Source organism: Anabrus simplex, chromosome 2, assembly GCF_040414725.1.
Source record: "Anabrus simplex isolate iqAnaSimp1 chromosome 2, ASM4041472v1, whole genome shotgun sequence".
Classification (NCBI taxonomy): domain Eukaryota; kingdom Metazoa; phylum Arthropoda; class Insecta; order Orthoptera; family Tettigoniidae; genus Anabrus; species Anabrus simplex.
In genome coordinates, this window is record NC_090266.1 from 628,389,710 (window position 1) to 628,407,018 (window position 17,309).

At 39.0% G+C, this 17,309-nt stretch overlaps 1 protein-coding gene across 3 annotated transcripts in view; it reads left to right on the plus strand.

The window, feature by feature from the left end:
• Positions 1-17,309, plus strand: part of Wsck (tyrosine-protein kinase Wsck) — a 273,670-nt gene that overhangs the window by 161,535 nt on the left and 94,826 nt on the right. For 2 of the 3 annotated variants that reach the window (XM_067141061.2, XM_067141062.2), the window contains exon 6: positions 5,015-5,190. In XM_067141061.2, the coding sequence (XP_066997162.1) occupies positions 5,015-5,190 (176 nt within the window). The remainder of the gene's footprint in view (positions 1-5,014; positions 5,191-17,309) is intronic. The other variant, XM_067141063.2, reaches the window with a different exon arrangement.

Below are 17,309 nucleotides of genomic sequence, written 5' to 3' on the forward strand. Positions count from 1 at the left end.
TCTTCCTCTCAAATTTGCACCGGTGTTCTTCAGCAGTTTGACCTGGATATCATTGCCAACTTCAAAGTGCACTAGAGTAAAATGTTGATACAACATTTAGCAATACTCACAGATGCAAGGAAATGAACATTTGTTCATTAAACATGAAGTTCATTTTGGCTGCCTGGGACAATGTGTCATCCTCTACAATGAACAGCTGCTTCCGTAGAGCTGATCTTTTATGAGCAGAGGCCTCCTTTTGCAAAGCTATTAAAGACACACCTAGCAGTGAGTAGCTAGATTTACCAAATGGCATTAATTTTGATATTGAGAGCGCACCTGTCAGAAACTAGATTTACCAGATGGGTGGGGGGTTAATTTTGACACTTACGTACACTTAGATGATCATCACTGATATCTGTTGACATGTCACTGCTTAAGATTATGGAAGAGCAACAAATGACGACGGTTCTTTTGACTGAGAAGTTGCCTTGAAACTTCAAACACCCAAACTCAGTGATGTTTTAAATGCAGTGAATGTGTGTGGGCATTACATCAGCACAATCAGTTGCAAGGGCAAAGCTGTTAACGTGCTGATAATTTTGCAAAATGAAGTTCTGCATATGTAGATGTACTGTACAGTACTCTGGTATAATCCTTCTAACTTACTTTCGGCACTAAATAATTTGTGATTTTTTTACTGTTACAATCAAGTGAAAAGGAATTTGAGGTGGAACGTTCCAATTAATATTAAAACTAAAAGTTTAACAGTTGTCATTGAAATCATCAATAATATTTCATACCTAATAGATTAAAAGTATCATAAGTACAAATTACGTTGTTTACTTTTATTTCCGAAATAATATGTTTTTTATCTTATTCCTGAAAATTTAGAAAATTATTTTAATAATTATGGTAGTCCATGCCTGGTTAGCTTACGTAGGGGTTTGGTCCTGAATTGAGTCGGGACTAGACATAACCCTGCGTAAGACACTGGGGTGGGGGACCCCAACTCCGACACGGCGCATCCCGATGGCTGATAGGGGAGATTCCTGTAGATATGCAGGACAGGTGTGAATAAGGCATTGCTAAATAAGCACCCACAGATCAACTGATGTAAAAGAAATTAAAAACGGTAAAGGGCTTTGACAGCAGAAGAGGAAATGAGTTTCCCAATGGCGGAGAAGGCAGAAGAACCACATGGTTTGACAAAGGAGGAAAGGCCACGACGGTTTCACATGTTAGTGGCAGTACCCCAACAGTGTCTGATCCACATGTTAGTGGCAGCTGAATTAATAAACTCAGAAGTGGAACTCTCAGCTCAATCAGACTGGGATCCCAAACTCAGTCAAAAATCCGATCCAAGTAAATCAACATGGATATCGCACCTTCAAAAGAGAATTACCCCAGTGGGTGAAATCCTACAGTTGAAAAAGCGCAATTGGTCAATTCATATTCTGGGGAGGCCACAGAAGTGTGCATAGGGGTAAGTTGGAGCGCCTCGAAACCCCGAAAGAGCAAAATTCAACTGAAATCAAGAATTTGGCTTATAACGTTCAACACAAATTCCCTGTTGAAAATTGGAGAACTTAAAAACATACTAGACAAATCCAAAGGACACAAAATTAAAATTATTGCATTTCAAGAATCACGATACAAAGATGAGTATCCATTTGATTCAGAAGGATACAGAATATACAAAGGAAAACCAGGAGAACGAGTTGTGACAAACTGTCCACAATTTGGGACCAGATTTATAGTAGATAAGTCAATACTTGATTCAGTTACATCTTTCAAGTCCTGCTCAGGTTGACTCCCTACACTGACAATAAAATCAGCAAACAAGATCTTCACGCTGATCAACGGACACGGACACCCAGAAAAATTGGAAGAATTCTGGAGTCAGTTTGGTAATATTCTTCAAAAAATACCAAAAGATCATGTCAAAGTCCTCGTTGGTGACTGCAGTGCTTAAATTGGCAAAGAAAAGAAATATGCCAAAGAAAGACTTGAACAACTAATTCAACACTATTCGGGCAATTGCCAAATTTAATGGTTATAATAGGTCCTTTATAGAACAGGTAATAAATTCAGACACCGACCTAAAACCACTCTTACTAAAGAAAAATCTAAAGCTGCCACTTCTTCCACCTTTACTTTCAACAACGATGTCTACAAAATTACTAATCTTTTCAGAAAGCATAATGTAAAAATTTATTTCAGGCAAATAACAGGAATTCCAAAATTCTGCACAAATCCTCATCAGTTAATGTATCCAACACTTTTTCAAAGTTCAGAATCTACAGATTCAAGTGCAACTAATGCAGTTCCTCATACATGGGATAGACTGGGCGCAGTTTTACAATTAGGTATTCGGAGCATGTCAACGCTATAAAATATAATAGGTTTTTCAGCAATAGGTCAACACATTTCTGACTCCAACCACAAGTTTACCGACATTGAACATGATTTAGAGATCCTTCAAATGGCTAATAAAGGGCATCTCATGAATATAGTTGAAAATTGTTTTATCCATTTTGATCAATACTTTAATCTTAACTTCACCTTCAGTGAAATTTCTGAGAAGTCTAGCATTGTTTTTGATTTCCTAACTAACTGGTTTAAAAATATGAGAATTCCAAACATGAGTACGATCTTTCAAGCTATGCGCAATACGCATCTCCGTCAATTACCCCCACTACCTCATTATTCCACTCCACCTTTGCCCTACTCCCCTGCTTTGGCTCCTCCTCTTCCCCCCTCCCCCCTCCCGCTCTTCCTTCCCTTCCCCCCGCTCTCCCTTCCCCTCCGCTTCTCGGCCTCTATTATTGCACTCTTCAGTAGCCCAGCTTCACTCGTTTCAGCAACTGCGCCAACACGCTGCTCAAGGTGAGTTCGCCTGTTTTCACTTGAATTTCTTTTCATCTATGTAAATTTTATCACGCCTAATTTGGCTTTCAATCTTTTCATCAGGTCTCCAAAATTCCATATCGAACTGGGAATCATAACATAGGTTCAAATTAAGATATACGACCTCATTGTTTGCTTCGTAACAACCTGAGTTAAGCCTGTTGAATACCACAGATCAAGAGAACAAGATTTATTCTTCCCACGGATAACACATTTTGCAGTTTCTTTTTAAGAAGACTAAAGATACACCTTATGATCTATACGCCTCAAGCTGGACTATTTTCTTGTGTATCAAGACTTAACAAGTGATGTACCTTCTCAGATTTTATAGAATTTTACTTTATGGTCAGATGCACCATACTCATGTTACAATTTAATATTTGTCATTGTAGGTGCTGTTGTGTGTTTTATATTGTTTTTGAATAGTTGTGATTTGCTCAGTTGATCTTGGTAGGTGTGCTATTTACCAACTGATGAGCCCAACTTAGCACACTGGGGCGAAACGATGGCAACCAGGAATGAGTTAGCTGGAAAATGTATAATGTTCGATAACAGACCAACTATATTGGTGTTACAACGAGTATCATAGGAAACGTTTAAGGATATGCCTACTGTTATCAACCAAATAGACACCTATTGCAGTTGCTTGAAAGTAATTTGTTCCTCCTCCTCCAGTCAATAATACATGATTCTGGAATGTCATATTTTCATTCCCCTGCATGATTCCCTAACTCTTCAGCCTCTTTAATAACTCCTCATTTTTTCTGCGGCACTGAAGGAACAGTCTCTTACCACTCACATTTACATATGTTTCATGAACTGTACGCTACCTCTGTTACAAACTCTGTGTGTGGTTCTGCATGTACGCACAGAATCGAGAGCAGAAGTACTACACTACACCAGTTGGAACATGACCCAAATTAAATTTTTCATGATTTCACAGGGTGCAAATTTGGATGGAGAGAAGAAGCAAGAAGATTTTATACTCATCCTATTTTATAGTTATATTGACTTATGCTTCGGCAGCATTGACCCTGACTAACAAAACCAATGTAAGATCCAAGCAGTCAAACATACAATAGCGTACAGGGAAAGACAAGATGAGATAGAATACCAACTGAGGAAATAAGGAGAAGAGTGAGAGTTTGTAAGCTTCAAGAAGGGATTGACATAGCAAATCCAAACAGAACATTCATGGATACAGTGACTGCAAAGAAGCCTTAGGGGACAGCCTAGAATGAGAAGAGATCTGTAATGAACTGTATTGAAACTACAGGAGTTGATCACAATATAGTGCTAGAAGAGGAGTATTGGAAAGATAGATCAAGGTGGAGGGCTTTGGTACACTAATCTACCCAGAGCGAATCTTGAAAAGGAAATGGATGAAGAAGAAGAAGAAGAAGAAGAAAAGTAAATATGTAAAGGAGAGGACATATAAGTCTCTGGTAAGATCCCAGTTAGATTACATTTCATGTTTATGCGACCCACACCAGGATTACTTGATTCAAGAACTGGAAAAGATCCAAAGAAAGCAGCAGAATTTGTTCTGGGTGGTTTCCGAGAAAAGAGTAGTGTTACGAAAATTGTGCAAACTGTGGGCTGGGAAGACATGGACATGCTCTGCTAAGTGGGATGTCTGTGGAGAGAAAGTGTGGAATGACATTGTTTGATGTATAAGTTCGAGTGGAGCTTTTAAACTAGGAATGATCATAATATGAAGATAATTTGGAATTTAAGAGGACAAAAGGGGAAGACATTCATTTACACAAAGAGGAATTAAGGACTGGAATAATTTGGTGAGGGAACTGTTTGATAAATTTCTAAATTATTTGAAAGGAAATAGGGAATTTGCCACCTAGGCAACGGTCCTAAATGCAGATGATGGATGGGTGGACGGACGGACGGACGGATGGATGGATGTTTCTTATATACTGTATAATATAACTTAAATATGCATAAGTTATGGTTTAATGGGCCTTATTTTAGTGCAGGACAATTTTCAGTACAGTAATGATCTCTTTGTGCCTCAGTTTATTAAAAGTAGAGAATTTTAATACTTTGCATTTTATGTATTTAATTTGTTTTGTATGTCACAAAAATTTCTAATTAGACATTTTGTTTTCAGTAGTGACACCTAGCAGCACAACTCTAGTTGTAGGTCTATCTGTGGCCATCGGAGTGTTTGGTTTTCTGTTGCTTCTTTCGATTGCTGTATACTTCGTACTGCTGCGACATTTAGGACGGAGACAACGCATACCTGATCACCAGGAACTGTCACTGGAAGGACCTATGATTGAAGTGGTTGGTTGCATGTAATATTTCTTCTATTCTTTTGTTAAAACAGACATTCTTAAGAAGTGGAGATGTGTTAGGTTAGTGACTTGCTCACTAACTACTCATGTCACACAAAGCTTGAATCTGGATTAATGCATGTGAAATCTTCATCAGACAATTTCACACTAGGTAAACTCGTAGGTCTTACAGTATATGATAAAGATATTCCAAAACAAATAAAAATTGTTTACCAATTTTGATTAAGAAATAGTCATATATGTTGAATTTTTCTTTATTAGAATGAATTATCATGTTTCATTTTATTACGTGTTTAATAAACCGAAATATTTAACACTATATTTCATTGATACTGTCTTTTATATGTGTTGTACTCAAAGTCACCATTATAGAATTTAGCTATGTTGGAGAGTGACTGCCACATTTATTCGATTGTAAGCCAATGCCCCAGAAATAAGAAAAGGACATTTAAAACAAAAATTAGTGATGAGGCATAAACAGTACCCGGGAAACTGCAACTGTAAAATGATAATTACGACGATTGATGAGACATACAAAGCATAAGGATTAATTTTTCTCCAATTTAATTGTTTAGTCAGTCATATTATTCAGATTCATCATCAGGCTGCCTGCCCACGACTGCAATGCTGCGAGCCTCTGCACACCCAGTGTTCATGCTCATATGCGGCTCTCAGTAATGTTGGTAACCGCTCGCCCTTACTCGGGCGTGAGAATGTAGTGTTGTACGCCTCTCGTACGGTCCTGCCGGCCTCGGCAGTGTACGAAGTGGAGAGGTGACAATGGATGGTGAAGGGACCCGATCCCTAGTGAAGGCACGCCCGGCCGGGTGAGAGCCCGTGCTCGGCGGCCTATGAAATTTTAGTTGGCGGCCACTCGGCCGGCCAACGGAGCAAAGCAAGTCTGTGTCCCGCAGGCCGCACTTGTCGGCGGCGGGCTACGACGCTCGGTTTCGGCTCTCGAGCCAGCCAGCTCCCTGGTTGATCCTGCCAGTAGTCATATGCTTGTCTCAAAGATTAAGCCATGCATGTCTCAGTGCAAGCCAAATTAAGGTGAAACCGCGAATGGCTCATGAAATCAGTTATGGTTCCTTAGATCGTACCACTTTACTTGGATAACTGTGGTAATTCTAGAGCTAATACATGCAAACAGAGTCCCGACCAGAAGTGGAAGGGACGCTTTTATTAGATCAGAATCAATCAGTCGGCTCGTCCAGTCCGTTTGCCTTGGTGACTCTGAATAACTTTGGGCTGATCGCACGGTCCTCGTACCGGCAACGCATCTTTCAAATGTCTGCCTCATCAACTGTCGATGGTAGGTTCTGCGCCTACCATGGTTGTAACAGGTAACGGGGAATCAGGGTTCGATTCCGGAGAGGGGGCCTGAGAAACGGCTACCACATCCCACTCCCGGCATGGGGAGGTAGTGATGAAAAATAACAATACAGGACTCATCCGAGGCCCCATAATTGGAATGAGTACACTTTAAATCCTTTAACGCGTATCCATTGGAGGGCAAGTCTGGTGCCAGCAGCCTTTTGTACAGAGTGTTGTCTGGTGTGCCATCAAGCACATTCGAGATCGAACACGTTTTAAATGCACAACTGACGATTTTAATGTAAAGTTTGGAAACCTGCACATACTCTTTGTTGAAGACAATGGTAGAATTTCAAAAGCTTTGGTTAGTAGGATTGTTAGCCAAGTTTCTGCAACGATAGCATACAGTAGAAGATAACATAGTATTTCCTTTAGTAAAAGACTGTTGACAGATTATCCGCGAATCCTATGACAGCCTGTGCCGTTTTGCTGGTGATCTACGTGCAATGGGTAGTACAGTCGTAAGATTCCAATCACTTGGAGGTAATAGAAGTGAAATACCTGTATGCTGCAATTAGAAGGGATATCTTTTCTATTAATTTTCAAATGATAAATGATCATAACCTCCAAATCTGAGATGTAGTTAATAGTTGGCCAGGTTCTGTAAACAACGGTATAATATTAAATAACTCCCATATCTGGGCGTGGTTTGAAATGGGGACAAATAACAAATGGATCATGATAGGTGATGATACCCTTGAACCCAACATTTTTATCCTGAAACAAGACCTCAAAGCCATTAAAATATGGCATACACCAGGACACAGAACAGCATGGAAAGGATGATAGAGGTCTGTGAAAGACAGTTTCCTGTTCTTAGCTGGGTATACCAGTTCAGTTATTGACACAAACTGTTTATGTTGACTTCAAACACCATATTTTACAGCTGTATTCAAACAAACTCGCATTGGAATGTGCACAATAACCACTTTGTTCTGCACTTTCCTTCTAGATTCACACTGTTCGTAACTCTTGGAAGTACGTGTTATATAGCTAACAATTTGCAGGAAAAGTTTGAAGAAACTCAAAAATGTTTGTTTTTTTGTGGAAAAGTTGTTGTGAGCCCCTTAGCAACAGCTGATGTAACCATCACGCTGATGGTAAAAACATACTTATGGCGGTTTCTGGTGTTATTTTTGAGTACTTTTTCCTGTTGCATCAATAAAGGGTGTCGTCTACTTTACCAGCAAAGTTAACACATTGTTGATCGGATGCTTGAGTTTGTCGCATACCGTGTGGACCGGACATTTCTTTACTGAGCATACTAGAGTGCACATGATTATAAAAATATTCATAAATATTAAGCTAGTCAAGATTTTTATCCTTAAAGTTGATGGATCCGTCTTTATAAAGCAATCTTCAGCATCAATTCCTAATACATTATCCATGTTTACATTGTTGTCGTCATCAGAGTCACTTGAATAAATTAGCATACTACGTAAATTATGGTGTTTAGGGGCTTGAATATTACTTCCAATATCACTCTCACATTCAGTTTCCACTAATTTACAATCACTATATCTATTCGAACGATCATCAGCATACAATTCTTCTAAAATATTGTCGTCAGCTTATGCTGTATTGCGCAAACGCTCCATCTTATCATTGACTGAACCAGCAGAAAAGTCGACATTTCAAAACTAAATCAAAGAATAAAAGAAGGCCGTGAATAAAAGAAAAGTGGCAGACATATATCTACGATTTATTCTACTCAATGTGCAAGCCCGAAATAGTTCAATATATGGTCAAGATATGTCACAGGGAGACCGAAAACGTTGTCCTGAATAAAACGAAGATTTCTCGGGGCACGTCAGCTACCGCTGGCGAGTGTACTACGAGATTTCTTGGGGCCCGTCACCCATGTGTTAACGATACTGATTCGAAGCCAAGTTGCATTTTTGAACCAAGAAAAATGTAAGAATAATTTTGCTTACAATTGGGTAAATACACTAAAAATTCTGTGTGATCCAGAAGTTCCATATTTTAAATTCCATCAAAGAAGATATATAAGAAACAGTTAGACACATGTTAGAGTCACTGTGCTAATGCTGATTGATAATGCAATGTTTCTGTTCTCCGAGAGTTCATCAAGTGTACATGGATTGCTTTTATATATATTTTCTTTTAGGTGACACTCATAATAAATATCTGGAGGAGGAAGGTCTAGTGACCTAGGTAGCTCATAGGTGCTCAGTGGAACTGAGGTCTGGGCTACGTGCTGGCCCATTGTGGGTTTGTATTGCGATGTTGTAAAAGAATTCTGACACACATCAAGTGACGTGGTGGAGCGGCAGATGTTTTTGTGCCTCTTTCTTAAGTTTTTTCTCACAAATAGAGCAAACATGCTGTGTTAAAACCTGCTCAATGTATCATTGTATATTCAGAGATCAACGGTGACAGTCTATGTACGCACCTCAAAGCTAATACCACCCCAAATCATGACAGAGCCACCTCCAAATGGCATCCACTCAGAGATACTGCAAGGTGAATATCACTCCCCAGTCTTTATCCATAGTTGCACTCTACCATCAGTTGACCAAATACAAAATCACGACTAATCTTTGAAGAGCACCATTGATCACTGGTCATATTTCCGAAGTGGTCTCGCCTTGGGGACTTAGGGGACAGGTGTTGGCTACCACAGCGGACCTTGTGGCAGACATCATAGCCACTATCAGAGGTATCAACATCTATAATGTACCATGTGTGGTACACACTCTAAACTTCAGTCAGTGATGGCGTTCACAGGCCAGAGGTCCTTGCTACAACATCTGTGTTCTGACACTGACATTTTTCAAGTAGTCCCAGTATGAACTTGTGAAAATCTTAACAACAAATGTTCCACCTTTACAGTACCATAATCGTTTTTATTAATAAGACTACATTAAACTATATTGGTGATACATGTTTCATCCTTCTTATGGGACATCTTCAGTCACACATAAAATCATTGAAAATATGGTGAGGACACATTAAAATTAGTGAACAAAAGATCTATGGATCTTGTGACGCGGCATATTAGCGTCTTGCCAATCTTCAATCTTAAAATAACATAAACGTGAACATTATGTGAACCATGATGTGCAGCTATTGCACATGTTAAAATGTCATTACATGCGTGGAATTGCACAAATATAATACAACATGAGTGACTATGCGAATTAAATTAATCATATGATTGTCCTGACATTGTGGGTATCCCCACGGCTAGGGCACTACCGAAGGTGCATAAAGAGAATATACCTATAAGACCTATCATCAATTTCAAAAATAGCCCTATATACAAGACGTCTAGATTTATACACAATTTTTTAAAAAGCCTTACAGATTTGAGACTAATAAGTCCAATAAAAATTTCGAAGATTTTTGTGATCGTACCAAGGATTTAAACATGCAATTGGACCGGAAGATGTATTTATTTGATGTCAAAAACATGTTCTCATATATTCCGGTATCAAAAGCAATAAATCTTGTAAAGAACAATGTACTCAAATATAGTAATTTAAGTAAGCAAGAGGTAATGGATTTTATTAATATCTTGAAGTTGTCACCACTAATAATTATTTCACCTTGAATGGTCAGATTTATAAACAGGCTTTGGTGATTATGGCAGAAATTTACATGGATTTTCTCAAAAATAATCAAATCAACAACATTAAAGGAATAATATATTCGTTGAGATATGTGGACAACACATTTACAATAATTGATCACACCATTACTAATGGAGAGGAGGTATTGGAACAATTAAATAATATGGATTCACAGATTAAATTCACTTTTGAAAGTGAGAATAATAAAATGTTAAATTTTCTTGATATTACAGTCATTAATGATTCCAATAAACTTAGATATAAAATATTTAGAAAACATACTCAAACAGTGAATGTAATCAGACAAGATTCCATGCACCTGGTAGCACATAAGAGTGCCTCCTTTTATAGTATATGATTCATAGGGCTTATAGTATACCCATGTCAGGAGTAGATAGTAAAAATGAATTGGATACTATTTATTTAATAGCTAAAAGTAACAGGTTCAACAGGTAGTTTGTGAACAAAATTATTAGCAAAGTTGAGAAGAAATCGTTTTCGATATTAACTAAAGATACTAAAACCAAAGAAGACAGTTATGCCCTTTTCACCTACAGTCATAGCAAAATCTATGAAATTACAAATGTTTTCATGAAACTTAATACAGTGAAACCTCAGAATGCGAGTAACTTGGTCTACGAGTGTTTTGCAAGACGAGCAAACATTTTAAATAAATTGTAACTTGATAAGCGAGTGAGGTTCCGCAATACGAGCGTCGCGTGTGCCTACGTTTTCCCCTCTCCTGTTCGTTTGTTGAATGGATGAACGAGGTCTTTGGTCCTGTAGTGAAGAAATACCTTTCAGAAAATAATCTGCCGCTCAAAGTCTTCCTGGTTATGGACAATGCCCCTGCTCATCCTCCAGGTCCTGAGGCCTTCAGGATGACTTACTGGAGGAATTCATGTTCGTTAAGGTTAAGTTCCTTCCTCCCAGCGCTACTCCAAAACTCCAGCCTACGGATCAGCAAGTCATTTCGAACTTCAAGAAGCTATACACCAAAGCACTATTTCAGCTATGCTTCGAAGTGACCGAAGAAACAAACCTTACCCTCCGAGAGTTTGGAAGAAATCATTTCCCCATCGTGAACTGCCTGAAGATCATGGATAAAGCCTGGGATGGAGTCGCCAAGAGAACTCTCACTTCCGCTTGGGGAAAGCTGTGGTCTGACAGTGTTCTTGGATGTGACTTTGAGGGGATTGTTGGTGACAATGAGCCGCCAATTGTCGATGAAATTGTGTCCTTGGGGAAGACCCTGGGGCTGGAGGTGAATGGCGTGGACATTCAAGAGCTGGTGGAAGAACATAGCCAGTAACTGACCACCAACGAAATGATGGACCTGCATCGCGAACAACACGAGGTGGTTATGGAGATCTCGTCCGGGGAAGAGGAGGAGGAAAAGTCAATGGAATGTCTCACTTCGAATGAGATTGGGGAGAAGTGCAAAATGTGGGAAACGGTGCAAAATTTTGTAGAAAAACACCACCCGAATAAGGCTGTAGCAGTGCAAGCGATGAATCAGTTCAGTGACAATGCAATGTCACATTTTCATGAAATCCTCAAAAAAGGCAAAAGCAACAGTCATTGGACAGGTTCCTCATCAAAGTTCAATTCCAATGAGCCAACAGATAGCAGTGATTCCCTTAGTGAAATTCGTGCTACACGTCATCTCTCATCTTATGTCATCTCTCGTCTTCCTCACACCAACAATGATTCTATTGTAAGGAAAAGTGCACATTAATTTTTTATGTTATATTTTGTTTTAGAAACGGTATGCGAATAAATATTTTTGTGTTGTGGACGAATCATCCGCATTTCAATTGTTTCTTATGGGAAAACTTGCTTTGATATACGAGTGCTTTGGATTACAAACATGTTGCCGGAACGAATTATGCTCGCAATCCAAGGTTCCACTGTATAAAAGTTTCTTTCAAGACAACCAACAACAATGCTAATCTTTTTCACAAACAGTACACTATTAATAGGGTCAGTAATACATATCAGAAATCAGGAGTTTACAAATTAAAGTGCCAGCAATATCCCACAAGTTACATTGGACAGACAAGCCGCAATTTTACAATAAGATATAGGGAACCTGTTAATGCGTCGAAATACGGCAGATTCTCGGCAATGGGTCCTCATATGGTGGATACCAATCATACATTCACAGACATAAAGCAGGACCTTCAAATTCTCCAATTAAGTAAGAAAGGGAATCTATTGAATATTTTAGAAAACATTTTTATAAACATTGATAAAAAATGTGACCCATATTATAATCAGAATGAAATTATTTTAGGAAATCAATATACTTTTTGATGAGATAATCATTAAATTCTTTACACGAAGGCATGTAAGTAATGCATTACCCCACACCTCTCCCCTCACATCAAACTCCCCACAACCTTCCCTCCAAGTCGGTTCTCAACGACCTTCGAGGACTGCACTCGGTTAGCTTCAACACTTGATGTGAATTGGACGGCACGGAACGGGCAATGAGGTGAGTGAACAGATGGGCACACAATTTACATTTCACATTGAATTTTTTCATTAGTTCATTAATATTTCTTTCCTTAGGCCCATATTGTCAACAACACAGCCAAATTCGACTTGTGTCATTCAGCATAAGTCCACCTTTCTTCAACTCGTCACAAAAAGCTATTTTAACGTGGCATTAATATTGTGCTATTACCGGGCGAGTTGGCCATGCGCGTAGAGGCGCACGGCTGTGAGCTTGCATCCGGGAGATAGTAGGTTCGAATCCCACTATCGGCAGCCCTGAAAATGGTTTTCCGTGGTTTCCCATTTTCACACCAGGCAAATGCTGGGGCTGTACCTTAATTAAGGCCACGGCCGCTTCCTTCCAACTCCTAGGCCTTTCCTATCCCATCGTCGCCATAAGACCTATCTGTGTCGGTGCGACGTAAAGCCGCTAGCAAAAAAAAAAAAATGTGGTATTTATGTATACGTTCAAGAACATGTATAATATGTTCACAGTGTCAGGATTACCATATGATTAATTTAATTTGCATAGCCACTCATGTTGTATTATATTTGTGCAGTTCCATGCATGTAATGACATTTTAACCTGTGCAATAGTTTGACCTTATGGCTCACATCATGTTCATATTTATGTTATTTTAAGATTCAAGATCGACAAGATGCTAATACGCTGCGTCACAAGATTCATAGACTTTTTATTCACTAATTTTAATGTGTCTTTACCATATTTTCAATGATTTTATGTGTGAGTGAAGATGTTCCATAAGAAGGACGAAACATGTATCACCAATATACTAATAAAGATGATTATGGTATTGTAAAGATGGAACATTTGTTGTTAAGATATTCACAAGTTGATACTTTTTGACAATACGGGCTCAAATATGAAATTTATTACTACAATAGTCCCAGTGTATGTGCGTACGTAATCTCATTAGACATTCCTCTCTGACATTCATGGGAAATAATGTGATGTACACCATTATTACACATTTATTTTTAGAAGTCTTGTATATATTTTCTCAACAGACAAAGTAATATATCCAATGAAAAATTCAAGGCTGTCCGGAGTGTAGAATGTGGCCAAACTGTGAGTGGTATAGTGAACATCAACATGCTGGTATAGTAAATTGGCAATGATCCAGCAGTTGCTAGAAGTTAAACAGCCACTGATAGTAGCACTGTCGGACCTTGTAAATGGTCCTCGAGGAATGTCAGGTGGAAAAAATTCATTATTGTGTGCAAAATAGGACGTTAGGTTTGTGGCATTATAAAGCTGTTTTTTATTCGTATTGTAGCTGAAGAATGGAACAGTCTAAGGGAAGTATCCTCTGCTCTTTCAAAAAGATGACTGTGATGTCATGAGGACAACGTTATATCACGTCATCAAATACAATTCCTATAGTTCACGGACCATTTCTCCAAGTTTCTAAGTTTCTGCAGAAGTACTGGAAACAGAGGTAGGCATGGTCTTCAGGAGGAATGCTTTGGAAGTCATAACAGAAGGATTCTTTACATTTGAAAGTCATTCAGTTTGTTGTGGAGCATCACTCTTAGACACACGGTTTAGGATAATGGCATATGGGGTAACCGAGCAGGCTGAAGAGGCAAATATCCAGTTTAGTACATTATGGGATCCGTCACCAAATACATGTGCCATTACTGCATTCTGTTACTACAGGACTCTTTCTAACCGCAGGTGGAGAATGAACTTGAGACTATTCTCCAAAGATGGCAGGACATATCCAGGAATGAGGTTTTCACTTGAGCAGGTAATTGGGAAACCCAAGATCTCCTTGGATTTGTGGCAGAGAAGGTAGCACAGCATATGAGCACAAGTACCACTAAATTGGATGCAAGCTCAAGCTCAAAGTTTCTGGTGAAGTACTGGGAGGAAAATCAAGTCAGTCCACTGCATAAAAAGCCGCCCTAGATTCCTATTTTGTCGTTCCAGCCATGTCCATGCCTGCAGAAGAGATGTTTTACACAGCAGGACAAATTATTTCTGCAAAGTAATCTTTGTCATCCGAGTGTGCCAAAACGTTTATATTCAATCATGTGAATTCTCATTACGTGGAGGACTATACCACTGTCATTTGTACCATTTGTGTAATGTCATCCACGGTGGGTTATATAGTTGTCATTATTGTTACTGTCAAAAAAAGGACCACCTCATTTCAATCACCATTATGCACAGATTTTAAATTACACGTAATAAATTTAATACATTAAATTGATGGAGATGCGCATACATTTAAATATGATAATTGCAGCATTACATGTGTCTCACCTGGGGGAAGAAAGACCAAATATGTCACAATTTTTCCCTTTGCTTTAGGACGCTGTTCAGCAGTATAGAAATTCATTGTGTGGCCTAACAAACAATAACAACACATTTTTATTTTGCATTCTTTTGCATTTTTTGTCAATTTGGGATGATAATTCCACATATTCTTGGATTTCTTTTCTAAGAATGATGGGCACCCCATTTTTTGCCCCAGGTCCTCCACTGTAATACAGTCTGTATCCTTCTCTCAGGGGAATCTCCCCCGTACCCCTCTTCTTCGTCTCACACAGCCCAAGTATGGTTTTATCTATTTCTATCATGAAGTCAACAAGTTCTTCTATCTTTCTCGTCAGTGTCAGGACATTTACTGTCACAATCCTGATGTAGTATGGTGCTGGTTGCCCGTTTCTCACAGTTCCTCCAGCACCTGAAGAGCTGCGTGTCGCTTTTAGCAGAGGATGCCCTAACCCAGGGATGGCGAAACTATGCCACGCGTGATTTCGGTGGCACGCCACATGAACATAATAATGTTTTTATATACGTCTTGTACTACAGACAATGCATATCTTATAGTGTTTCACGTGTAAGAAATAAAATCGAAAATTTTTATACTTGTTGCATTCGGACGTGCAATATGGCAACACTGCTACACTGATAGGTCCGAATGTCAAGTGAGCTAGTGTCGTTTTCTGGTGGTTTTGTATATGGACTTTGCAAACACGTTTTCAGTGCCGAAAAGAACAGAAACTTAACAAAGGCAATGACTGGATTTAACAAGAACAGTGGACAAGGGAATTCGGACTGATAGAAAGATGTATTGCCTGTGTTCGAAAACAATTGTATTCCCCACATTTAATGTAAAGCGCCATTTCGAGACTAATCATTCAAATGTTTGTTCCATGCCAAATGAAGAAAGAAGAGAGTTTGTTTCACAAAATGTCGAACTTTACAAAAAACAAACTAGTTCTTTGGTATCATATTTCCACCTTAGGAATAATATCAGTGTGGCTGTTATATCTGTCTCACTGCATAGTGCAGCATGCATGGGAAACTGCTTTCTGACGGTGAGTTCTTGAAATAAACTTTCTTATTGATGTCCAACACATTATTTGAGAACTTCTCTAACAAACAACAAATAATTAACAGAATTAAAGGAATGCCAGCCAGCTGAACTGCTGTCAAGGATAGAATAATAAGAATGAGTGAAGAAGTTTCGGAGCAATTGAAAATTTGGATGACTCCCAGATGTATGCAGTATGTTTTGATGAAAGCATGGATGTGACCTTACAAGCGAGGATAGCTGTTTTTTCCCGATTTTCTTGTGGAGACGTGATGAAGGCGGAATAAGTAAAATTGTTGAGCATACGAACTACGACAACATGGAAAGATAATGAAGCTAAAGGAGGAAGTGAAGTCCGTTGGCATTATTAGTATTTTTGATTTTTATATCTAATATTTATTTTCTTACAATTTGTTTTACGTCGCACTGACACAGATAGGTTTTATGGTGACGATAGGAGAGGAAAGGCTTACGAGTAAGAAGGAAATCGCCATGTCCTTAATTAAGGTACAGCCCCAGCATTTGCCTGGTGTGAAAATGGGAAACCATGAAAACCATCTTCAGGGCTCGACAGTGGGGCTCGAACCCACTATTTCCCGGATGCAAGCTCACAGCTGCGCACCCTAACCGCGCGGCCAACTCGCCCAGTAATAATATTTAATGAAATGTGTTACAATGGAGGTTATTATTTATATTTTTATGAATAATATTAGGTACATTAAAACTTACATATTTAAAAATGTATATCAAAAAAGTCAATAAATAAGTAAATGAATAAATAAATAAATAAATATTATGAAACATAATTGGAATTTGGAAAGGAAGTCGAGGAATGGTTGGCGGGCGGGAAGGGGGGTTGTAGGGTGTAGCCATTTCTTAAAGGAAAATAACAAGTGGCACAGTCAACAGTCGAGAATAATAAACCAGACTTAAATGGCACACTAGTTGAAAAAGGTTCACCATCCCTGCCCTAACCTTTCCCGAGGCACCATATCTGCTTTGTCTATATAGGCTATTGTTACAACGGGCTCACCACACCCAAAGGCATTTTATACCTACTGCCAGGTTCAAAATTAGGCCGCCCCTAACATGGAGACAGACTCCTTTCTTAGCTGCTCCTCTGGAGTACAGACGCTACAGGTTTGCCCCTTCTGCCATCTCCACCGTACCGAAGTCCACCTTCTCCGCCGTAGATGCCGTTGAGGTCTTCATCCGTAACCCTGAGCTGGGACACATACCAGATGTTACACACCGGGTCAGTGTGCTCTGGGACTCTCATAGGCAGGGGCACCACT